At 41.7% G+C, this 26,057-nt stretch overlaps 1 protein-coding gene across 7 annotated transcripts in view; it reads right to left on the bottom strand.

The window, feature by feature from the left end:
- SMARCA4 (SWI/SNF related BAF chromatin remodeling complex subunit ATPase 4) overlaps nt 1–26,057 on the bottom strand; it is a 103,546-nt gene that overhangs the window by 42,873 nt on the left and 34,616 nt on the right. For all 7 annotated transcript variants that reach the window (XM_083353079.1, XM_083353080.1, XM_083353082.1 and 4 more), the window contains exons 6-19: nt 25,601–25,859; nt 19,334–19,460; nt 13,947–14,120; nt 11,583–11,756; nt 11,320–11,487; nt 10,769–10,819; nt 7,930–8,060; nt 7,029–7,086; nt 5,898–6,016; nt 4,170–4,320; nt 3,863–4,026; nt 2,760–2,826; nt 1,989–2,099; nt 669–911 (exon numbers count right to left, since the gene is read on the bottom strand). In XM_083353079.1, coding sequence (XP_083209205.1) covers nt 669–911; nt 1,989–2,099; nt 2,760–2,826; nt 3,863–4,026; nt 4,170–4,320; nt 5,898–6,016; nt 7,029–7,086; nt 7,930–8,060; nt 10,769–10,819; nt 11,320–11,487; nt 11,583–11,756; nt 13,947–14,120; nt 19,334–19,460; nt 25,601–25,859 — 1,997 coding nt within the window. The remainder of the gene's footprint in view (nt 1–668; nt 912–1,988; nt 2,100–2,759; nt 2,827–3,862; nt 4,027–4,169; nt 4,321–5,897; nt 6,017–7,028; nt 7,087–7,929; nt 8,061–10,768; nt 10,820–11,319; nt 11,488–11,582; nt 11,757–13,946; nt 14,121–19,333; nt 19,461–25,600; nt 25,860–26,057) is intronic.

Here is a 26,057-nt window from a genome sequence, read left to right as displayed (position 1 = left end):
TTCACAAGACGCGCTCTTCCAGGCCAGACTCTGCAAATGGCATGCCAGAAGACGCAACCACCGCAGGAACTCCGAGTCCCCGCCTTTCGGCAGCCTGCACAGCTGAGCGCAATCCGGCTTTGAGAGCGGATTTGCAGACGGAGCAGCCGCGTGTCTGGAGCCAAGCCCCGCCCAGGAGGCGGTCAGCCAGGCGGGCCCGGAAGATGCGCTGGAGAGCCGGGCTTGGGGCGGCCATGCTGAGGCCGGCTGGCGAGGGCCGCTACGTGGTCTGCGGGCGAGAGGGGCGCCAGGCTGCCAAGTACCGCTGTCCATACTGCCGGGATAGATAGCGGATAGCAGGGTGCGCTCTGCTTATGCTCAGATACCGCTTGGGTGAGGGTAAGGGGCTTCCTGCCGCTCCCGGGGTCTGGCGTTTGCAAGGAGGAGGGGAAGGGGCTTAGAGGCTCTTGGGGGTGGGAAGGGAGAGTCACGTTGGAGGGGGGACTGGACTAAGGAGGCTTGAAGTTGCTTTGGAAGAATGGGGACACTCGATTGATTTATGTTTTTTTTCCGGCGTATAAGACGACTGGGCGTATAAGACAACCCCCCAACTTTTGAGAAGATTTTCATGGGTTAAAAAGTCGTCTTATACGCCGGAAAATACGGTAGATGTTTCTTTCAGCACTTACCTTTTCTCCAGTCATGGCAAATGGAGCATTAAACCACTGTTCAAATGTGCTACAACTCTTGAAGATAGTTGGAAGGAGGAAATTGAGCAGAGCCCATAATTCTGGTAGCTTATTTTGTAGTGGAGTTCCTGTCAGCAGCAAACGACGTGGGGCTACGTAGTGTGTATTCAGAACCTGGGTTAGCTTGCAATGGTGATTCTTCATCCGGTGACCTTCATCAACAATCATGTACTTCCAACGAATCTGACAATACCAGTTGGCAGCTGTAAGGATTTGCCTGAATTCCAGAATATAAGCTTCTTCCCCCAGGACACATTCTCATTTAAAGACATAGTTAGGCTGTCCGAGCTAGGTTGCTATTGATTTTGACTTAAAAATGTTATTAAGTAAACTATATATTCTGAGAGGAATGAAATAGGAATCCTCAACATGCCATTTATTTATATATTCTGTATCACAGATGCTACACAAATATTAAACAAGGAAAATAAAATCATCTGATTTATACAGGCTATAGTTAAACACTATTTTTAGAATAACTCATTTAACTCAAACTCATAAAGATCACTCATTTATTATTTGGTAGATTTGGGGACTGGCAAACAACTACAGTTCCACAGTTTGCCAAAACTAGGCTTAGTTGAGAGGTTGCATGATCCTTGAATTTAATCACAGTCATGAAATTGTGAATCAGTTATTACAAACCAATCTGAAAAATTGTTGGAATGCTGCTAAATGACCTGCAGAAAATCAGCAGAAGCACCTCCAACACACATTTTTACATATTCCACTCACTTCCTGCCTCCTCCCACCTTCCACACCCAAACTGGTAATAGTCTAAAGTAAAATAAAATCTGCTTCATTTCTGATGATTAGACAAACATGCCCATGTTATCCTCTTGGTAACAACATGGAATTGATTTGCCATTGATCTCTTTCAGGTTGGTTTCACAACTTCCCAGGCTAAACTTTAAGCACTCAAAGTACATATAAAATACATTTAGGATTGGGACACAAATCATGCTTGCCTGTGTAACCCACAGACAATGTATATTAATGCTGTTTTCTTATTGCTGGCTGTCATCATTCTATGATTGCATATTTATATATTTATGTATTTTTCTGTTGTTCTAAATCAATGTTTGTCAAAATTTTGCAACTTTTCCCCCTAGTCAGCATGGGAGTTGAGGTCCACATATCTTAAACCTGCCAAGTTTGAAAAACACTGTTCTAAATCAATTTCTTCTCAGTTGCCTTTTAAGAAAGAAAAAATAAACGGAACCACATAAATAAAAGTATATAGGACCAGGGAAATCTCACTTTTGCAAGAATGTGTTTATCTTTGATGATATATTCATATGTAGTAAGCAAAACATTAAACTTTCCACTTCGAAGCTGAGGTACAAATGCCCGTCTTGCAGCTGGAGAGCCCTAAAAAAAGCACACATACACACAAAACCTAAAATATGTTTTGACATTTAATCTATGCTCTTTATAGCATGTATGACCATGAAATGAATTGACTGATCTATCTTATAAACTTTCCACGATAGGTAAACAAATCAATAGCCCAGAGAAGGATAAAGAATTAAACTTCATAGGGTTTTTTGTAGGAGATGACTAGGCTGAGCCCGAGGGAGGGGTCAAACGCACTATAAGTCATGAATCCCTGAGCAACCGCAAGAGATTTCAGTCTCGTGCACCTTGAATGCCTCTCTTATCTCCAGCACATTTCCCTTAATGGCCAGTTGGCCAGATTCTTGTAAAGAGATTAACCTTGAAATAAACTGTAATTTCCTGGGTGCTTGACAATTTTGGAAAGAGGAATAAGCTTTGTGGGGCTGGCTAAACAGTTTGAGAAACAAACATGAAAAATAAAAAAAAGAATGGAAAATCTGAGGGGAAAAGGGAAGCAGAGGTCAGGAACTAAAAAGCTGACTGGAGGTGGAAGATCTGATGAAGATATTCAGCCCTTACACAGGGGTGATACAGCAATGAGATACTTTTATCCATTACATCCAAGGACAGAGGATAGCACTAAAAACTTCAGATGATGAAAGAGTATATGAAAATCTCAATTTTTATACTTACCTTATATGAGACTTTAACCACAGAAGGAGCCCACTTATCAAATTCATAGGCCCAATTTGATAGAGTTCTAAAACAGAAAAGAGTGAAAATTCCATTTTATAAAAAATATCTTCTTATTTCTTTCAAGAATTAAGTTAAATCTCATAACCATAATATCTTTAATGAATAAAAACTGCACCCAAACTTATTTTAGATTAATAATTTATTTCAATAGAAGATGGAAAAAGATGACTATCAGTAAATAAATAAAACATTAACAATTATAAAACTTAAAACTCATTATTTCATTAATTAATTAAGGTATATAACTAAGTTAATTGTATTATTTTAAGAAATAACTAAAAACTCTATAAAGCTATAAACATAAAAGTTAATATTGGCTTCAACAATATTTGTCATTCTTCGAAAAAGAAGCAACTTTTTAGAAGTGTAACACAAACTTGCAGTCATATCTGTTGACTGATCAGATGAAACCTACCAGTGTTATACATTTTTTCCATACAGCTGTTTTATTTAACTAAATGAATTAAATTATTTCACTCTTACAAAATTAATGTATATTAAATAACTATATGAAACACAAATGATTAAGTTATTTAAAATCTTTGGTTGCCAATTCTTGATAGTTAAATTCCTTATGGCATTTCAAATAAAGCATTAGTTCAAAGGGTTTTTATTTCTCAAAGGTTTTACCCGCTCCCTTTCTAACTGTGTCATTTAAAAAACAATAACACTTGAATGGGCCAGTCAGGTCAGGGGTAGGCTTCTCAACCACAGTCAGTGAACACCACAATGTGTAATGCCTGAACCAAACTTGTGAATTTACTCATTTATAATAAAAATGCTCAGACATTTGTTGCTGTCATTGTTAAACTTTGTCATCTTTTTATTGCCCACTCTCTGGAACTGTTGCTGTAGCACATCACATGCTGCTTTTGTTGCCCTGGATGTTTCAGTCACATGCCCCTTATTTATTTTAAAGTTTTATTTATTTTTCCTATTAAATTGGATCCCACTAACACTTCAATCAGTACACAGTAACAGTGCTTTTTCACAGATACAGAAGGTTCAAAGTTGCCCACCTGTCTTCAAGGTATACTTACGACAGAGGTACTATAATGAGGAAGGGTCCGTTGATTCGTTTGTGCTCCATGAGGTATGTAATTAAAGCAATGGTCTGGATTGTCTTACCCAGGCCCATTTCGTCGGCCAGGATACCATTGAGATTATTATTGTACAATGATACCAGCCACTCTAAACCTTTGATCTGTGGGCGGGAAAAAGAAACACAAGGACATTACAGGGCCTACAGAGAGAAAATGGTGGTCTTGTTCTACAGAGCAGCTCAAAATACTGAATTTCCACATCCAAGCAAAGCCAAGCGATAAGGACTTACTCTCTGACTCTTACCTGATACTGTTTGAGGACACCGTTCACCATGAGGGATGACTGTTTGTCTACCCTTTCAGTGACTGCATGAGCCACAGCATAGTAAGACTGCAACCCCCTTGCCAGGGCTTGAGACACACCATACTCGTCATCAACATCTTGCTTGGCATTCCTATGAAAAGGTTTCAAGGGAATGAGAAAGGTAGAACAGGAGTGTTAACCTTACTGGCAGTACAGCTGCTATCTTAGGAGAGTTTAAAGGAGATTAATTCTTGCTAGGTGTGGGGGAGCAGGAAACCCCCCCCCCCAAGAATTGACTTATCTTTTGGGGTTTAATTGTGTATGTATGTTCTTTTTTTTTTTTGGAAAAAAAGTTTAGAAAAACCAATTGACAGAACATCCCTCCTTGCTACCATTTATTTTAGGGGCAGAGCCGTGAAGGTTTACATTCTCTACTTTAGTTCTGAGGCTTCACTTTCTTAGAAAAATTCTGTTTGGGCTTTTGGACAACTGGGAGCTCAGACCTGCTCTGGATTCATCGTCTCCTGTTTGGGATAGATAGGACTAAAGCTCTAGCTTTCTGAAAGGCAAAGGGGTGCCAGTAACATAATGGGGAATGTAACAGCTAAATTCAATATCACACTATTGATTCTTTCTTTCAGGATCATTCAAGAATCTGTTTCCCTTTTGGGTGACTGATTGGAATCTCCAATGAAGTTGCCCGGCTCCAGGCTGATTGTGCCTGGAACTTTTGAATAATACCTGAAGCTGGGAATATTTCCCATCTCTGTCTACTAGTCTTCCGTCCTTCTGTCTTGCAGAAAGGCCTGGGGAAGAACCAGAGAATTCAGATGGTCTTGGTGGGAGCTGCTCCACTTCTAGGAAGGAAAGCTTGGTTCTTGTTGCTAGGCGGCACATGTTCTCCTTATGGTAACCATGGAACCATTCAAGAGTGGCAGCCAGAAAGGAATTTTTTTTCCTTATTCTCTTCAAACCTTCCCAAATCAACAATGCCTTTATTATGTATAATTACAAAATTGTTTTTATTTATTATTGCTTGCTAAGGAGGTTTGCTATCAGGGGAAAGAAGGTGTCTGTAATCAGAACTTAGGATCCACAGCAGCATCTATTTCTGCATTAATATGAAGATAGAGAAGAAAAGCAATGCCTGGGATAGCACCTTTTTTAATTGTTACCCTACTACAGTACTAGAGAAACTATGCAATTGTGCTTAGCCATTTTGCTACTCTTTTGCAATATAGAATCAAGGAGGGGAGGGGCGAGATAAGGTACCTTATCTCTTACTTTTTCTGCCATTTTGTATTTTGCCAGGCTATAATCCCCTAGGGCAGAGGTCCCCAAACTTTTGGGCACCAGGGACCAGTTCCGTGGTTTTTCCGTGGACTGGAGAGTGTGTGGTTGTGTGCTGCCTGCATCCAGTGAATGGGGCTTTGCTTATTTGTGCAGATCGGTTGCTGGCATGCCGCGGCCCAGTACTGGTCCACAGACTGGGGGTTGGGGACCCCTGTCCTAGGGACTCTTCCCACTAGGGAACCAAGGGGAAGGCAACCCCCTGAGGGGCTTTCAAATTCTACTCTTTCCAATGCAGAAAATGGGTCTTTTCCAGTGTGAGCTGCCCTCCTTCACTTAAGAGAGATGTTCCATATGCATCCACCCTCCTTTTTCACCTCTATTTAAAGAGAATGCCAAAAGAAGCAGCTGACAAAAAAAACACCATATGAGTCTTACTCAATAATGTGCCTTGCATCCACTTCTGATACATCATCACTGTCTGGATCTGGAATCTTTTTCTTCTCCTCTACAGGCAGAGCAGGCTGAGCAGGCTGAGGTTGTTCTTCCTCTTCCTCCTGCCACAAACCAAAGTAACTTAATGAAACTTGCAATATCTTGGGACTGAAGGATCACCCCATTGGTTTTGATCATTTGTCTGCTCCATCTAGATGCTAGCAGCAGCAGCAGCAGCCAAAAAAAAAGAGGGGGGGCCTACAGTGCTATTCATTCCCTTTAAATGTTTCTTTTTAAGCTGCCTGTTATAAGAATTTTCTAACATTTGGTCCCTGGATATTCATGTTCTCTTCTTTCCACATCATCTCCCTTTTTTGGGTGGCATTTTTAGACAGAAAACCTGCAGAAATAGGGACCATCCAATTGTAATTTATCTCAAAAAAATTGTCAGTGTGTTTTTGGATGAAGATTGGGGTAAAAACTAAGAACAATTCAAATCACCTTCAGTTCCTCACTGTACAACCATTAACCAAACCAAAGGGGAAACGCTTTACATTAAATGACTGCATTAGAAGCAATATAGTCTTAATTAAGAAATTAGACTGCAGAAAGATTTATACCATTATATTCCCACAGAAAAGGATGTATCTTAGATTTTGTGTGTGTGTGTGTCTCTAATTATCTTTTGTGATCAGAGATACAGATAGACAACAGTACAGGCTCTCTCTGCACTGTTTTTGCTTAAAGGTTCAGCTATGTTTGCTAGAATTTTGTTTCTCCTTTACTCATTTCCCACATGTAACTGCTCACATGCATCTCCACTTATAATGGTCCAATGCAAGGAGAAGAATTACTCACTGGAGATACAGTTTAATTTTGCTGGACTGATTAATACTGTACTGAAGTGAAAACAGCAAAATGTAATGGGAAGTAGGAACCGTTAATTAAGTTCTCTTTTCCTGATGATAAGACAAGAAGGCCCTACCTGAAAATAAGTAAGATTAGATAAACCACATCAAATGGTTCTTAACAAAATTCTTTTCAATGCAGGATAAAAGATGCTTCAAATATAGCACATATGTCTGATTTTGATCTAAAACAGATCAAATCGATCAAGAGAACATTCCTCCTCACCTCTTCTTCCTCCTCTGATCCGCTTTCTTCGCTGTCAGATCTTGGTGCTACTTCATATCTATTTAAATAATTATGAAATTGTGAATTATTATAGAGAAATACCTCTAATAAGCCAAGTCAGTTACAATCACTCCTTCCTTCAGAATTATTTGGAAACTGGGAGAAAGATGAAGGAAGAAGGAAGGAAAAAGAAAGATGAATTCAGTTTTGTCTAATGGTTAAGATACTGGGCTAGAAATTTTTTTTATTTATTTATTTTAATTCCATTTATATCCCGCCCTTCTCCGAAGACTCAGGGCAGCTTACAAGCTTAGCAGAAATATGAATTCTAGTCCCAAATTAGCCATGAAAGCTGACTGGGTGACTTGGTCTCTCTGTCTCCAAAGGGGAAGGTCAAATGGTCTCTGGGCGAATGTGCAGGGACGAAGGGCGAGGTATGGAGGGCCAGGGGCCCATTGCCCGTGGAGAATGGCCATGGAAGGACCAGCGGAGGAGGAAAGCTGGCTGTAAATGGGCTGAGATGGGTGGCTAGGGGCGAAGGAGACGCTGTCAAGGGTCCGTGCCTAAATGTCCTAAACCGCCATCGTCATGTGTTTGTGAGCTTCCTCTTCACCTGGAAAGTTTAAGAGCTCTTATTCATCCCTGAATTGATCTAATCTCTTTTGAAAATCTAAAGTCTGGTAAACTGAGGTGCTAGCTTGCCTTGATAACAGGCTAGCTTGCTGAGACTCCAGACACAGAGTCTACTCTAGCAACACATACAGGCGACAGTCTTCACAAGCTTGAGGGCACCCACCCCAGAACATTGCTATGATTATTTTTTTAAAAATGCACAGAATAGACATATTGCATGTCACTTGTCTTGAGGAAAATATAACAATGAATTCTGCAAGCTACTTACCCAGGATTCATTTCTAACCAGGTATCCAGTTGTCCAGCCTTTGGGGCATCTGTGCCAGTAAGAATTTTCCCACTTTCAACATGAATCACTTTCACAGGGAGGTCACTCATTTGGCTGGTTTCATCTAAAGGCTGAAGAAATACAATAAGATATTAAGAATGTATTTTTCACATAAAGTATGATTCTAAACTTTCTCATCAGTAGAGAAATAATAATTGGTATAGATTGCAAGATTTATTTAAAGGTTCATTTAATCTTTAATAAAACAAAGATGGAATCTTTTGATCTCCTCCTTGGTCAGAAATACCTAAATGGTTTCAATTAACTGCAATTTAAGTTGTTTAGTTCAAAAGAAATGACAAAAAGAAAAAGGAATCCTCAGAAACCATGACTGAATCTGAAAGGTTTGTAACAGAACATTCAGAACACCTGCTAGGGTTCAGTCGTAAGTTGTTACCAAAATATGATTGAGAAGCAAAGATTAAATCAATGCACAGTTTAAACAGGGCAACTGATATGCAACAGTGGGACTGTCAGTGGAAGATAAATATCAAATTCACTGTGAGGAGAAATTCATACTAGGCGAAAACAAATGCACAATGTTTTTGTTGGCTTACTATACCAGTGTTGATTGCCAAAATAGATATTTCATTTTTCTTAAAAACTGTTGCAAATGCAATAATCAGGTTGGATAATGTTTTCTTGCTTTTTGGTAATTGTTCAAAATTGAACAACTCTGGAAGATGTTTCATCATAGGTAAGGAACAGCTTTATACTTTGTTTCTTTCTGGAAATACACACAATTTCTTTCTTAGAAGAATGACAGGTTACATTATGGGAGTATTAAAGTCAAAGTAACGTCCTCGGACAAGCGCTGGCTCTTCGGCTTTGAAACGGAGATGAGCACCGGCCCCTAGAGTCGGAAACGACTAGCAGGCATGTGCGGGGGAACCTTTACCTTTACCTTTGAATTTAAAAAAACAAGTCTGATCCTGAATTTAAATCAACCTAGAAACCATTTATTGATTATAACTCTGCATACAACATCAGGCTTTAAAATACCAGATTTTCTGCCCATTCCATAAGCAAGTTTGCCTGGTTCATTATAACACAGCCAGATTTTCTGAGCTTAGAGAGAAAATTCTATTATTGCTTATACTGACTGATGTTTTTCTATAATATGGGCTGCCATTTTAATTAATTTCTTTGTTAAAAATTTTCTTGATTAATTAAAAGCTGCAATACCCCAAAATAAGATTGTCAGTGGCTTTATTACAAAATATTGACTAGATTTAATAATGATTTAAAAGTGCTAAATATATACTTTTGTATACAGTAATACTGTCACTTTAATATAGCACTTTTATTATTTTAACTTTTTTCTTGGCTGTGTTTCCAAATATCTGTTAAAATAATTTTTAAAAGAATAAAATGCATCTTGAAGAGGAAGCAGAGGGGAAAATGGCATTGCTTAAGTGTAATTGTAAACCCAAAGGTGCTTTTTCCAAGAGGCAACTGGACTTTCTTGTTTTTCTTTGAAGATATTTTGCTTCTCATCCACAAAGCTTCTTCAGTTCTGACAGGAAGGTGGGGAATGGAAGGATTTATACTCCTTGCAGACAGTTGGTCATTTGCATTCTTTTAGAGTTGTTGAAGCCACCTGGAGGTTTATTTGTGTCAGCAGGGCCACCTGAGTAGGGCAAATGTGTTTGGAGCTTTCTTGGCTGCAGGATGTTTTCTGCCCTGTGTCCTTTCACTGTTGAAGACAGGCGCAGACTATTGGGGATGAGTCTGTGTGGTATGAATCTCAAACTGAAGCGCAAATGGTTCCTTTAGTGTGCAATGTTTTCTGGCAATCTGTTCATACTCCTGCACTATTCGAAGGATGTTCATCCCAAAGTTTATAGCTAAATGTCTATAGCACAGGTCTGCAACCCGCGGCTCTGGAGCCGCATGCGGCTCTTTCAGCCATCTCCTGCGGCTCCGTCTTCTGCTATGTGCAGTCCAAAAAAAAGTGGGACTAAAAAAGTTCAACCAATCAATTCAAATATGCAGGGTAGGTGCATATCTCTCCTTGGCTCCACTCTTCAGTCAAACCCTGTTCTGCGCATGTGCGCATGTACATGCATGCGCACACATTTTTTGCGGCTCCCAGTTTATCCTTTTGTGAGGGAACCGGTTCCGAGTGGCTCTTTCACTGTTTCAGGTTGCTGACCCCTGGTCTATAGAGATTCTCAGTCATCCAGATCATGGCTGTCCCAAAGGTCCTTTATCCCCGCCATCCAGTCAGAGCTGAAGAGCTGATGAGAAGCGAAACGTCTTCAAAACAAAACAAAACAAAAACAAGGAAGTCCACAGCCCTCTTTCCAGTTTTTCCCCCCATAACAATTGTGAAGTAGGCTAGACTGAGAGAGAATGAGTGGCCCAAACTCACACATTGAATACCACTTTCCTTCTATCTGGCAATGTGTAACTGGGCAGTCCTATTTGTTGAAGCTACTGTTTGTGCTTATGATGCTGATGAGTTGATGAAGTATCAGTTTTTGCCAGAATACAGTAATTTCTAATTGACGGGATATTCATAATACAAACTGGACTAGAAAATACGCATTCCTATGAGAAACCTTTAGGAGAATCCAATGGGTGAAACTTTGATCCACCAATTGCAGCCTCTAAAACAATTTTCAACACCAGCTGCTTGCGTCAGTGCATTCCAATTGCTAGTCCAAATAAAAGCAGTTTCCATACCATAAGAAATCAAGTACTCATTGTGGAATAAAATCCATACACACGTTTATAGCCACAATTAAATTGGTTCGGGGGGGGGGGAGAATCTTACTTCACCATCGGGTCCAATTGCTGGGGTCTGTCCTTCCGCAACTTCAGCCTTCTAAAAGAAATGAAGATCAGGAAAAACATCTATTACAATGGAGAGAAGTATTTTAAGGCAGAGAAGTATTTGAAAGGCATTTAGGTTACTTTTTCCAGTTTTAATGCACAAAGAATCAACATTTTCATTCTAACATTAATTTAGATATTTGGACTTCTATATCATAAATGTAGAGAGGTTTATTTAAACATATTATTTTCATTTTGAAGTGCTCTGGTTCAGTTTTCTAATAAACCTTGGAGGCGAGCAATGCAGCTTTGGGTGACACCATAGTTTAATGACCTCTTAAATAAAAAATATAAGAGATGTATCATTAAATATGGCAGAAATCTCATGGGAACCGAATTTTGCACGAAATGACTCTGTTTTCTCGTATGAGATCTCAAGACAATTTCAGCCCCTGGAAGACTGACATATGACACATCTCAAATCAAAGGTTTATGCAGGGCTTGCCTCTGAGAGATTTCACTGATCCCAACAGGTTGATTTAACTCATTTACCTTCTTTTTCTTCTTCTTCTTTTTCTCCTTTGCCACCTGTGCAGCCTTGTGCTGTCTCACCAGTTCTGTGAGGTTGGCCACATATTCATCTGTCTGCTGTAGCAGGTAGGCTAAGCGTTTATCTTTCTTTTGATCAATAAGCTTTCGGTACCCTTCTTCATCCTCAGCCTGTAAAGTACACAGACTCAAGCTATAATTTTCTTAAATTATACTGGGACCATTCATGTAAATGATCAGTCAGATTCATTCTATGCATGGAATACCATCAACCGGCGCATCCTCTCCTTCTCAATTCTCTCGTTCTCCTTCTTTTGTTCTCGCTCAGTATTCGCATGATAGGTGGCCACAGCCTTTGTCAGCTTCTGAATCTTCCCGGTGACTGATCGATGGTATTCTTTGAAATCCTTGGCATGCTGGAGAATGCTGTTGAGATACTCCTAAAAAAAAAGAGAGAGTTGACAGAAAATGGCTTAATGAATGAGTCATGCATGGGTTAGGGGAGTGGTTCTCAACCTCAGTGGCTTTCAACTCCCAGAATTCCCCAGCCATCATGGCTGACTGGGGAATTTTGGGAACTAAAGTCCACACAGTTTAAAGTTACTGAGATTACACTGGGTTAGAGCTTGTTTGTATCACAAGCATCAATAATTACATATAATTGTATCAATAACTGCACATAAGCTTCATGTAAGTGTTAAAACCTGATTATATAGTCAGCAGTTGCCAACATTCTGAAAAACTATTGCAAAATATTATCAGCTCCAGGGGTCAAGACTAGCTTCAGGGCATCCAAAAGGAATCTTTGTGTTTGTTTCTGCTTTCTTTCTGGCTGATTTCCAGAATTTCGGAACTTTCAGACATATGTAGCTCAAGTAGAGGGGACCTTCAGAGGTCCAATATGCAGCAAACTAGCTAGATTCTACTATGCGAAGCAACTCTGGCAAAGAGCCTTGGTGGAGCAGTGGGCTAATGCCTCCTTAAGTAACACCACCTGCCTGCAATTAGTGCAGGTTCGAGTCCCACCAGGCTCAAGGTTGACTCAGCCTTCCATCCTTCCGAGGTAGGTAAAATGAGGACCCAGATTGTTGGGGGCAATAAGCTGACTTTGTAATAATGCCGCTTGGGGGGGGGCGAAAGCCCTAATAAGCAGGCATATACATAGAATGAAGGCTATTGCTAAGCACATTGATTTGTGCTTTAGATTGTAAGCCGCCCTGAGTCTTCGGAGAAGGGCGGGATATAAATGGGATTTTTTTAAAAAAAGGAAGATATTGTTTAAATGGAGTATAGATTAAACAAAAACTATGTGTAATAAATCAACTGCTGTCCGTAACTGAGGACAGAAAAACTGATCTTAGCCCTTTGCTTCCTGCTCATCACTTGTGGATTATGGAGAAACAAGGCAGTTCTTTCCATATTTATTGCCAAGCGCAAGCTTGATGAATACAACTTTTATTATTATTTTTAAAATGTTATCCACTTATTGTATCCACTAGTGAGATCAGATGAGACTGCAACTCATTCTTCTTCAGCTTCTTTGTGAAGTAGGAAGTCTTAGTTCTGTCGGAAAACTCCTTTCATCATTTATCATCTCTATATTTGGATTGAGACTACAACACCATCGTCTACTTGATGCCTCAACACTCCAAGCAAAGAGCAGAGGTCCCTAGCATGAATGGAATGGAATGCTATGCTCTCTCCTTGCTTTGTGGTCACTTCCCACACATCATGGTCTCGATGCTGTGTTAGCAGCTATCATTTTAAAACAACGGAAGTTTTTTCTACATTTCACTCTGAAGCAAGGGGAACAAAACAATAAGTTACAGTTTAAGAGAAAGGAAACCTACATAAAGCAGGATAGATATATTAGATGGATCTGTGTTTTCTGAATGGTGGCCTCTCCAGTTCTCCCACAATCACCCTTCCTTTCCCTATGTTTCCTTATCTCTTCTCTTAACTTCTAACCTTTTCTTTCTTTCTCTATGAGTTTTCCTCTGCTGACAGTTTCCTAGCTTTCCTCTTTATTCAAAGATTTGGAAGGTGTTTCACTGGCCACAGCCTCAGGCACACTTAGCTCACTCACATTTGACAATGGTTAGCTACTGTCCAAATGTACATCTTTGTAACCTTTGTTTATTCCAATAAGCTAATAATAAATACAATGCATTAATTATTTATCCACTTTGGCATCCTATTACAGGTTGTTTAGCGACTGTTCAAACTTACCGTGGCATTGAAAAAAGTGACTTACAATTAGTCCTCACACTTATGACTCCAGCAACATCCTCAGAGTCACATGAGCAAAATTTGGACACTTAGCACCAGCCTGAATTTACAATGGTTGCAGCATCCAAGGTTCATGCAATTGCCATTTGTGACCTTCCTAGCCAGCTTCCAACAAGCAAAGTCAATGAGGGAAGCCAGATTTGCTTAACAACTGCAAGGTATACTTAACAACTGTAGTGATTCACTTAACAACTGTGGCAAAAAAGGTTGTAAAATCTGGCATGATTCACTTAACAAGTGCCTTGCTTAATCAATGGAAACTGTGGTCCCGACTGTGGTTGTAAGCTGAGACTATATGAATACATGCCACTTTTTCAAATTAAAGTAGAAGCAATAGGTACCTGATGTTTTTGCCGGCGTTTTCTTTCTTGTTCAATCTTCTGCTGTTTTTCCAGCTTCTCAGTGATGCGAGCTTCCCGTAGGGATTGCCGTTTGCTACGCTTATATGCCTTAGCATTCAGCGCTGTTTCCAGGGCAGTATCTCTTCTCATACAGACCACAACTTCTTGTCGCAGCTGTGAATCAAAATTTTAAAAGAAAAGTAGATGCCAACTGAGAATAAAGTGGGGTCCAATCAAATGCTTCACTTTCTGTATATGTTGACTAAAACATTTTATGTTGTCTCTACATATATTGTGAAATATCGGAATACATGTTAAAATTTAAACATCTGTATACATAAGGATCCCCTTCATGGATTACTGCCTTGTCGTGGCGAAGGGGCTTGCGGAATTCAATGAAGCTATGAGCTATGCCGTCCACCCAAGATGGACAGGTCATAGCAGAGAGTTCAGACAAAACGTGATCCACTGGAGAAGGAAATGGCAACCCACTCCAGTATCTTTGCCATGAAAACCCTATGGACAGTACCAAAAGGCAAAACGATATGACGCTGGAAGATGAGCCCCTCAGGTCGGAAGGCGTCCAATATGCTACTGGGGAAGAGCAGAGGGCTAGTACTAGTAGTGCCAGAATGAATGAAGGGACTGGGCCAAAGCCGAAAGGACGCTCAGCTGTGGATGTGTCTGGTGGTGAAAGGAAAGTCTGATGCTGTAAAGATTTTTTCTCCATAGGAACCTGGAATGTAAGATTCATGAATCAAGGCAAGCTGGATGTGGTCAAACAAGAGATGACAAGACTGAACATCGACATCTTGAGAATCAGCGAATGGGACAGGAATGGGTGAATTTAATTCAGATGAGCATCAGGTATACTACTGCGGGCAAGAATCCCTTAGAGGAAATGGAGTAGCCTTCATAATCAATAAAAGAGTAGGAAAAGCAATACTGGGATACAATCCCCAAAATGACAGAATGATCTCAGTTCGAATCCAAGGCAAACCATTCAATATCACAGTAGTCCAAGTCTATGCCCCAACCACCAATGCTGAAGAGGATGAAATTGACCGATTCTATGAAGCCCTACAGCACCTTATAGAACTAACACCAAAAAATGATGTCATTATCATCATGGGGGATTGGAATGCTAAAGTAGGAAGCCAAAAGATAACCGGAATAACAGGCAAGTTTGGCCTTGGAGTACAAAATGAAGCAGGGCACAGGCTGATAGAATTTTGTCAAGAGAATACGATGGTCATAGCAAACACTCTTTTCCAACAACCCAAGAGACGGCTCTACACATGGACATCACCAGACGGTCAACACAGAAATCAGATTGACTATATGCTCTGCAGCCAAAGATGGAGAAGCTCTATACAGTCAGTAAAAACAAGACCAGGAGCTGACTGTGGCTCAGACCACGAGCTTCTCGTTGCAAAGTTTAGGCTTAAACTGAAGAAAGTAGGGAAAAGCACTAGGCCACTCAGGTATGAATTAAATCATATCCCTGTTGAATATACAGTAGAGGTGACAAATAGATTTAAGGAATTAGATCTGATAGATAGAGTGCCTGAAGAACTATGGACAGAGGTTCACAACATTGTACAAGAGGTAGCAACTAAAACCATCCCAAAGAAAAAGAAATGCAAGAAAGCAAAATGGTTGTCTGAGGAAGCTTTGCAAATAGCTGAGGAAAGGATGGAAGTGAAAGGCAAGAGAGAAAAAGAAAGATACGCCCAATTGAATGCAGAATTCCAGAGAATAGCTAGAAGAGATAAGAATGCCTTCTTAAATGAACAGTGCAAAGAAATAGAAGAAAACAATAGAATAGGGAGGACCAGAGATCTCTTCAAGAAAATTGGAGAGATGAAGGGAACGTTTCATGCAAAAATGGGCATGATAAAGGACCAAAATGGCAGGGAACTAACAGAGGCAGAAGAGATTTAGAAGAGGTGGAAAAATTACACAGAGGAACTATACAAGAACGAGCTTAAAGTCCCTGATAACCATGATGAGGTGGTCACTGACCTCGAGCCAGACATCCTAGAATGTGAAGTGAAGTGGGCCTTAGAAAAGCTGAGCAACAACAAAGCTAGTGGAGGTGACAGTATTCCAGCTGAGCTATTCAAAATCTTAAAAGACGATGCAGTAAAAGTGCTATACTCAATTTGCCAGCAACTTTGGAAAACTCAACGGTGGCCACAGGATTGGAAAAGATCAGTTTACATTCCAATTCCTAAGAAAGGCAGTGCCAAAGAATGTTCAAACTATCGCACCATTGCACTCATTTCACATGCTAGTAAAGTTATGCTTAAAATCCTACAAGCTAGACTCCAGCAGTATGTGGATCGAGAACTACCAGAAGTACAGGCAGGATTTCGAAGAGGCAGAGGAACTAGAGATCAAATTGTCAACATACGCTGGATCATGGAGAAAGCTAGGGAGTTCCAGAAAAACATCTACTTCTGCTTCATTGACTATGCCAAAGCCTTTGATTGTGTGGATCACAAGAAACTGTGGCAAGTTCTTAAATAGATGGGCGTACCAGACCATCTTATTTGTCTCTTGAAAAACCTATATGCGGGTCAAGAAGCAACAGTGAGAACTGGACACGGAACCACTGATTGGTTCAAAATTGGGAAAGGAGTCCGGCAAGGCTGTATGCTGTTGCCCTGCCTATTTAACTTATATGCAGAGCACATCATGGGAAAGGCAGGGCTAGATGAATCAAAAGTTGGAATTAAGATTGCCGGGAGAAATATTAACAACCTAAGATATGCAGATGATACCACTCTAATGGCAGAAAGTAAAGAAGAACTAAAGAGCCTCTTGTTGCGGGTGAAGAAGGAGAGTGCAAAAGTTCGGTTGAAACTTTACATTAAGAAAACCAAGATCATGGCATCTGGCCCTATCAATTCCTGGCAAATAGATGGGGAAGAAATGGAGGTAGTGACAGATTTTATTTTCCTGGGCTCCAAGATCACTGCAGATGGGGACTGTAGCCAAGAAATTAAAAGACGCTTGCTCCTGGGGAGGAAAGCCATGGCAAATCTAGACAGCACACTAAAAAGCAGACATCACCCTGTCGACAAAAGTGTGTATAGTCAAGGCTATGTTTCTTCCCAGTTGCAATGTATGGCAGTGAAAGTTGGACCATAAGCAAGGCTGAGCGCCAAAGAATTGAGGCCTTTGAACTCTGGTGCTGGAGAAGACTCCTGCGAGTCCCTTGGACTGCAAGGCGATCAAACCGGTCAGTCCTAGAGGAGATCAACCCTGACTGCTCTTTAGAAGGCCAGATCCTGAAGCTAAAACTCAAATACTTTGGCCACCTAATGAGAAGGAAGGACTCACTGGAGAAGAGCCTAATGCTGGGAAAGATTGAGGGCAAGAGAAGAAGGGGACGACAAAGAATGAGGTGGCTGAATGGAGTCACTGAAGCAGTAGGCATGAGCTTAAATGGACTCCAGAAGATGGTAGAGGACAAGAAGGCCTGGAGGAACATTGTCCATAGGGCCGTGATGGGTTGGACACAACTTCGCAGCTAACAACAAATACATAAGGATACATGTAATGATAAATACTTCTGAAAAAGAGTTTACTATATCTGACACATCTCTGAGAACAGTTTTTTTCTGCTGCTTTTTCATAGTTTAAATAGTTTTAAATATTCTTATTTTTAAGAGTACTGAATTCTGCCTGGACAATAGAAGCAAAGAAAAATGCAACACCCATCGAACTATCCTTCTGAAAAATAGAAAAAGAGTTGGTGTTGCCATGCAACATAAGACAGAAATATAAAACTGATTCCAAAAATCCATGGAGAAGAGAGATTAACAAAAAGTAGCAATGTGTTGAAACAGGAACACGTCTCGGTTCCAATTCAGTCCCTAAAACAGCACCCAGACATTTATGTGAAACCTGGCATTCTTACTAAATTTGTTATGCTACCGCTATACTCTGGCTGAAAGAACATTTACATTTAAATATTATGTATATTTTGTGTAATTTACTTTTCCTTTTACTTATTTGTTTTTCTGTTGTACACTACTCACATTATTTGTTTGAATTAGGTGTCTTACAAATCCAATAAAATAAATAAAAGGCTATTACAGAGACACCAGCCAGCCACTCCAGGATACAGAAGGACTAGACATGCTCTCTAGCTTCAGTTGCAAAGTGGCTTCTTTATCAAAATTTACTTCACTTCTGTCCTTGCCTCCTTGTTTTCTCTAGTCACGCTGCTGCAAAGATCTCATGTCAAAATATACCTAAAGCTTAATGAACAAAATGAAAAACAAAACCCTCTTTGCCAACAGACCCACTATGATTCTTTTAGGCATGCTGTTGTTTTCTATATTTAAAATGCCTGTGAAATTACCTCACCCATTCAGTAGGGATCATTTCAGAGGGCTGAGGTCAGAGGTTGGCAACCTAAAAAAGGAAAAGAGCCACCGGGAACCGGTTCCATCACAAATTAAAAAAACTGGGAGCCGCGTGCGTGTGTCTATGCACGGGTATGCGCAAAAAACATTTTGCGCATGCGCAAAACGTTTTTTTGCACATGCGCGGACGCACGCGGTTGCCATTTTTTTAAAAGTGAGATGGAACCGGTTCCCGGTTGCCCGACGGCGACGGCCCGTCTGCAAAGCTGACGCTTTCGGCAGCTTTGCAGACGGGCCGCGGCAGCTTCCTCAAAGAGCAGCACCGCTGCCCGTTCGCCCGGAGTTACGCGCGCACCTCTCCTAAGGTTTGGGGAGGTGCGCGCGCACCTCTCGGAACAGGCCGCGGCGTCGCTCTTTGAGGAAGCTGCCGCGGCCCATCTGCAAAGCTGCCGCTTTTGGCAGCTTTGCAGACGGGCCGCGGCAGCTTCCTCAAAGAGCGACGCCGCGGCCCGTTCACGCGGAGGTACGCGCGCACCTCTCCAAAGGTTTGGGGAGGTGCGCGCACACCTCCGCCCATTCGGGGAGGTGCGCGCGCACCTCTCCAAACGGGCGGTGCCACTCTCCATTTGGAGAGGTGCGCGCGCACCGGGCAGCTGGGAGCCGCAGGAGACAGCTCAAAGAGCCGCATGTGGCTCCGGAGCCGCGGGTTGCCGACCCGTGGCTGAGGTGAAACAGGACGGTCCACTGGCATGTGAAACTGGAGCTCCACTGCAGCAGAAAGTACAGGATCACTCTGTTGCATGAGAAGAACTATCCGCAAAGCCACTTGGCACTTATTTAGGTAAGCTCCATTAAGGAGAGGAGTTTCTATAAGAATTTTATTTAAAGGAAATTATTTAACCATAAGGTTCATTTTCTTGCAATATATGCAAACTCTGGAGATGACTGATTTAATTTCAGTGTTCAAAGGTGTCCTGAGAAACAAAATTTCAGCAGTGCATCACCTACCTGTCTCTGGAAATTCAGCAGTCGTAGGGCTTTAAGTTCAATGGTTGCTTTGGTACGCAGGTCTCCAGCCAGGGACCCAGGAAGATTTTCAAGTTCTTGGATTCTATGAGCAATGCGAGCTTGTAAGCTGCAGACAAGAGATTAAGACACCCAGTGAGCTTTAGCATGAAGGATTGTATACATCAAACAAAAGATATCCAAGAAATCCAATGCTGATATGTGAAAGCACTTGTTCCCAATATGGTGCCTTAGGAATGATGGGAATTTTAATTCAAAGCATTTGAAGGGCACTGCTTTGAGAAGGTCACACTTAATGCCCAATAGCTAAAAGTAAGACAAGAGACACTAGTTCAGGACTTGAGGGTTCCTTGAACACTTGGGGGTTCCATAAAAGTGTAAGGATCTGCCTCAACTAGATCTCCCAAGAAAGCAGAACTCTTGAAACAGGCATTGTTTCAAAAGGAACTTTTATTGAGAGTTAGTGATAGCAATAGAGCAAAGCAAGGTCTGAAAATTTTGTGCGTGAAAGCTTAAATCACAATGCCCATTCAAAACTCCTCCCCCCCATGTCCAACAATCAGATTGAATATCCAACCAATCCATAGGTGCTGTTTTGAGAGCCTGGCAATTTAGTATACATCTCAAGGTCTCTCTCGGTTTCGTTTCGCAACGGTCCCAGGCTCTGCCATCTGGAGATAAGGCAGATGTCTTCAGGCCACATTCCTTTCTCATGGAGGGAGGGCGACTCAAAGAGCAATCAAAGTGAATACATCCCCCAGCAAGCTGACCCCGCCCCCAGAATAGCAAACCCCCAAAATGATTAAAGAAACAGCCAAAGCAGTAATAAAATGCCAGCAAGTAAAATAGAGGGGTCTGACATACGGCCCCCCTAATAGAATGACAATTCCACCTGGAAAACAGAAAGAGGGAAGGGGGAAAGAGGAATACAAATACATCAATCAGGTTTATCAGGATAATGAGCATGAAAACATTTAAGTAACCTAGAGGCTTTAACATGTTTCTTATAGACCACTGGTTCTGCTAGGCAGGAAAGTCTTTCCTGGTCACGAGATACTGAGTAGAGCTGTGATGTTTGAAAGAGTCTAAAATGTCTTTAATTTCAAAATGCTGCGCTCTACCTTGATAGGTGGTGGAAGAGGAATGGCTGCAGGCCTAAATGTGGGTGTAATTTCAGGCTTCAGCAAACTGTAATGGAAAACTGGGTGGATTTGTTGTAGACTTTGGGGGAGTTCTAATTCAACTGCAATTGGATTGATTATGCATTTAATAGGAAAAGGACTGATATATACTGCTCAAAAAAATAAAGGGAACACAAGATAAGACATCCTACTATTAAATACAGTACACTGTGTTGTTTAAGTGTTCCCTTTATTTTTTTGAGTATATTTTATATATATTCCTAATCTCTACCCCGTTTTTCCAGCCACTCATAAAATACATCCCATATTTGAAAATATTGTGTCTTCTTTCTTTAATCTTCACTGTAAGTCTATCCATTTCTGCACAGTCCAGTATTTTCTTGATTATCTCTTCTTCAGATGGTGTTTCTTCATTTCTCCAATACTGAGCAAATACAATTCTTGCTGCTAATACATGCAACATTAAATGTATGCTTTCTTTATCATATTTTCCTGATAATATACCTAATAAAATAGTTCTTTAAAATCTACATGTTTTCTTAACATCTTTTCTAGCCAAATTTGTATTTTTCTCCAAAACCTTTTTGCTTTAGGGCACGTCCACCAAAGATGCCTGTTTTTTTTACTGTACTTCCAACAGTTACTAGACATGTTTTTAAACATTTTTGCTAATCTCTCAGGTAGTAACTGCCATCTATAAAACATTTTATATAAATTTTCTTTATTAGCAGTTGCCATTGTCAATTTATAATTTCTTTCTATTTTTAAATTTAATAGAAAATTATAGTTTCTTGATCAGCTTTTCATCTGAAGTCAACAGTATCTGATCAAACACTGTCTGGTCTTTATAAACTTTATAAACTTTATAACTTTAGTTTTTTTGTCTGTTTATTTTCAGTCCTGCTACTTCTCCAAATTCTTGTATCCTTTTCAATAGTTTAGGGCTATCTCCAACGGTTCCTCTAGTATAAATACCAAATGATCCGCAAACGCTTGCAGTTTATATTTTTCATCTTTTATCTCCATTTCTTGGTTCTATTCGTTTTTTATCTGCCTGAGCTTTGTAGGCTGCTTAGCTTCGTCAAGGGCCTTCCTGACAACAGGCCAAATGTTTTGTAATTGATGAACCCAGTCCCTTAAGGGAAGGAATGGCAGGTTCGTTAGCAGGCATGGGGTTGAAAGACTATCCATTAGCCACTTGAAAGGAGGTAAAGCCAGTGTTGTGGACCAGCACCAGTCCATGGCATGCCAGAAACCAGTCCGTGCAAACAAGTGACGTCCCATCCACAGGATGGAGGAAGCACGCAAAACCCCACTCCCTCTGGTCCGCAAAAAACCCTCTCTCCATTGAACAAGTCTCTGGTGCCCAAAAGGTTGGGGACCTCTATTATAGGCTACTTCAGCAAACGGTAGCAGGTCAGTGTAATTATCTTGTTGATAATTTAGAAAACAATGGAGATACTGTTCCAGAACAGAGTTCATTCGTTCTGTCCTCCCATTCATTTTAGGATGATGACTAGGTGACAGTCCCTGATCAGAAGGTCCAAAAAGGCTCTCCAGAACTTGGAAGTGAATTGGATACCCCTGTCTAAAATTATCCGTTGTGGGGCTCCATGCAGCCAATAAATAAGCTGCACAAATAATTTGGCCAATGTTTTTGCAGTCGAGATCTTCTGACATGGGATAAAATGAGCCTGTTTTGAAAATAGGTCAGTAACGACCCAAATGACAGTATTTTCTGTGCTTTCTGGCTGCTCCACAATAAAGCCCATAGAGATCTCTCTCCAGGGTGCTGATGGGCTTGCGATTGGCTGCAGGAGCCCAGGCATCTTTCCTCGCCTCCTCTTAGCTGCTGCACATGTAGGGCAGCTGGCAACATAAATTTCAATGTCCTTCTTTAGGGAAGGCCACCAAAATTGCCTTTTTAGCAGGTGAAGGGTTTTGACAAACCTGAAACGTCCCACCAACTATGAGTCGTGACAGGACTGCATGATTTTGTGTCTCAGGGTGGCTGGAACATACAGCTGTCCACCAATCCAGACCAACCCATCTTTCACTGAACAAAGATTTCCATGGTCCTGAAACCATTCATCCTTCTCCAGTGCTCTTTTGAACTCTGCCACTGCTGCGTTGTCTAATAGTGGGGCGCTCTTAGTCTGTGCCCTGGTAGTGACCGGGGCCACTAATTGTTGTGGGGAAAACAAAGGTTTAATCAATCCCGACTTTACACTATTGTATTGCAGCATTCTCGATAAGGCATCTGCCAGAATATTTCCCCCCCCTGGCAAATAGTGGATAAAAAAGTTAAATTGGTGGAAATGCTCAAGCATTTCAGTCTCTTAAGCTTTTCAAATGCACTTTGGCATTCCACAGTCCATGTTAATGGCTGGCTAGGTTTCAGCTTGTTCTCCCTCTTTGTTTTCAGCAGGTTAGTAATGGGGAGTGCAATTTGGGAAAATGAGGGAATAAACTATCTGTAAAAATTGGCAAATCCCAGAAAGCTCTGTAATTGCTTTCTGATGTGAGGAGAGGCCCACTCCAGGATGGCCCGCACCTTTTCTGGGTTCATTTCCACTCCCTTGCTTGAAATGCGTAGCCCAAGCAGTCAATTCTATCTCGGTGGAATTCACACTTGGAAAGCTTGGCATACAGATTGGCAGAGTGGAGCTTGTTTAGGACTGTCCTAACCAGTCTCACATGTTCAGCCTCAGTTTTGGTGTAAATTAGGATATCATCCACCCAAACTCCAAACTTTAATAAGTGCTCATGGAGGACTTTGTTGATCAGCTGCATGAACACCGCTGGGCCCCCCTGTAATCCAAAAGGGACTACCCTGAAGTGAGGACACTCAGTGGAAAGCTGTTTTCCATTCGTCTCCCTCCTTAATTCTAATGTGATAGTATGCTTTGAAAAAAATCTTCCCTTTGGACAGATGAGCTAGCATGTCCCTCATGAGGAGTAGGGGTTACACATTCTCCACAGACACTACGTTCAAACACCTATAATCCATGCAGAGATGAAGAGATCCATCTTTTTTTCCCTTTGAAGAGAATAGGGGCTGCCACCCAGTGTCTGGCCAGTTGGATAAACCCTCGGGCTAAGTTTTTATCGATGAACTTTCGCAGCTCATCTAGCTCCCTAGGAGTCATAGAGTACAGCTTCGGCTTTGGCAGCTTAGCCCCTGGGATGATCTCAATTGCACAGTCAGCTCACCAAGATGTCTTCAGGCCAGTTGAGGTGGTAGGCTAAGTCATGGAATTCCTCCGTACATTCAGCCACTGGCTGACGTCCTTGCTTCACCATTTTTATGCGATCCCAAGCCTTCCGGTCTGCCAGTTGATCATAGAACCGGAGCATCAATGCTGTCATGAACCAGTTGGAATTCTGGAATTCAGGGTCATTGCATCCCTCTAGCTGCAGCCCCTTCCAGGGCCAGGGTGACGACTCTGATCTTGGCTGCGTTGTTGGGTAGGGTTCTCCCATGCCCTTGCATGTAGGTGAGAACATGAGCTAGGAAGAACCCCAGCTGTTGGGTATCCCCATCGAACTTCACCCCTAATGTCATCAGTTTTGGCTCGTTGGGGGGAGTTCTCTCTCTGGGCTGTAGTGGGGTCCGGCTCTCTGGGGTGTTGCTCTCTTCCGCACCACTCCATCTCAGCAGAGCCTGTCGTTCCCCATGCGGTTTCAGTGATCGCGGCTTCTCCCGGCATTTGACACCCCCAGCTGGTTCTCCTCCTTCTCTGGACTGCTCAGAGATTTAGCTTTTAGTTCTTTGAAAGCTTCTACCACGTACTGCATGGGCCACTTTAAGATGCACTCCCTCTGGTCCGATTGCTTGTCCATCTCTTCCTCATCGGAAGGCAACTCCACCTTTTTCTTCCGAGTCTTTTTTCCACCTCCTCAGGTGAGAGTTACTCGTTCGGTTGTCTCTTTCCAGTCCTCTCTCTTCCCAGCACTGAGAGACCATCTCGGTTTGTGGAGTCTTCTAAGGCAGCGGCTTCCTGCAGCCAACTGGACAGGCCTGGTTAGCCGAGTTGCTCCACTCTTTGGTCCTGGCTTCTCCCATTTTGCTTCCTTACTGAAACATCTCGTACACGCCCCCCTGTGATAGGGAAATTTCCTCTCCGGGTTGGGCACTATTGCAGACCTTGCTTTATGTAAGGATCTGCCTCAACTAGGTCTCCCAAGAAAGCAGAACTCTTGAAACAGGCATTGTTTCAAAAGGAACTTTTATTGAGAGTTAGCAAAAGCAGCAGAAAGGTCTGAAGATTTCACGCGTGAAAGGTTACACCACAATGCCCATTCAAAACTCCTCCCCCAATTTGCGTCCAACAGTCAGTTTGAATTCCAACTAATCCATAGGTGCTAAGATGTTTTGAGAGTCTGGAAATTTAGTATGCATCTCTCGGTTTCGTTTCCCAACGGTCCCAGGCGGATAAGGCAGATGTCTTCAGGCCACATTCCCTTCTCTCGGAGGGAGGGCAACTCAAAGAGCAATCAAAGCGAACACAACCCCCAGCAAGCAGCCCCCCTCCCACCAGAATAGCAGACCCCAAAAATGATTAAACAAACAGCCAAAGCAGTAATAAAATGCCAGCAGGTAAAATAGAGGGATCTGACAGAAAGACTAAAAATAGCCCACCCCCAAATCCTTGAATGTAGACAGGGACATACATGATGAATTTTCTGAGATATAGCAAAAAGGCTAGGGCTTGATCTCCTATGGAAAAACCCATGACTGTCATTACCTTTTTTAAAAACTAACAGATTCTGTTCAGAAACCCTTCCTCTCTAGAGCCTTTCTCTCTAGGCCACTGTTTCTCAACTGAGCAATGCACTGGCTGGGGAATTCACATCTTAAAGTTGCAGAGGGTTGAGAAACACTGTTCCAAGTAATGGAATCTACCCTCAGATACCAGGAAGCTTCTAGTACATTGCTAAATGTTTAATGCTGTCTTGTTACCTATTCCCTGCAGTTTGGTTACTTAATACAGTTAACCTGAAAGCTAACCATAACATCAACAAGACCACTCATTCAAATTAATGTCACCCACATATCCTATCAGGGCAATACCAGCAAAGTGGTTATTGAAAGCCATAGTTTTACCGGTATTCTCTCTCTTGAAGGATTTCAACTGGATCAAGTCCTCTTGGCTTCTGGATTGGAGTGATACGGTTCTGCTTCTGATGGAATTGCACCATTGGGGCAGGTTGGGCTGGTTGCCCGGGTGACTGAGTTTGAGGAGGCATGACAGGGGATGCTGCTGGAGGTACCGCTGGGGGTGCTGGTGAAGGACGGCCTGTTGGCTGAGGAGGAATCAGTTTCTGAGGTGTGCTAGTAGGGGCTGCAGCATTTGCCATTGGTCCTGTTGAAGAACAATGTTAGGAAGTTATTTGTGAGATCCCTTCACATACAAACCTGGGGGTATACATGCAAAATAATGAAATCGTCAGAAACTGGCCTGAACATTTAGGTGAAAGTACTTAGGCACTTGAATAAGTCGAAGCTTTTTATTTAAACAGCAAAAGCAAGAATATGCTAGTACTTCCCTGTCTTAGAAATT

This window comes from Vipera ursinii, assembly GCF_947247035.1.
Source record: "Vipera ursinii genome assembly, chromosome: 2".
Taxonomy (NCBI): domain Eukaryota; kingdom Metazoa; phylum Chordata; class Lepidosauria; order Squamata; family Viperidae; genus Vipera; species Vipera ursinii.
The sequence above is the reverse complement of the archived record's forward strand: the minus strand, read 5'-3'. Positions and strand labels throughout refer to the sequence as shown.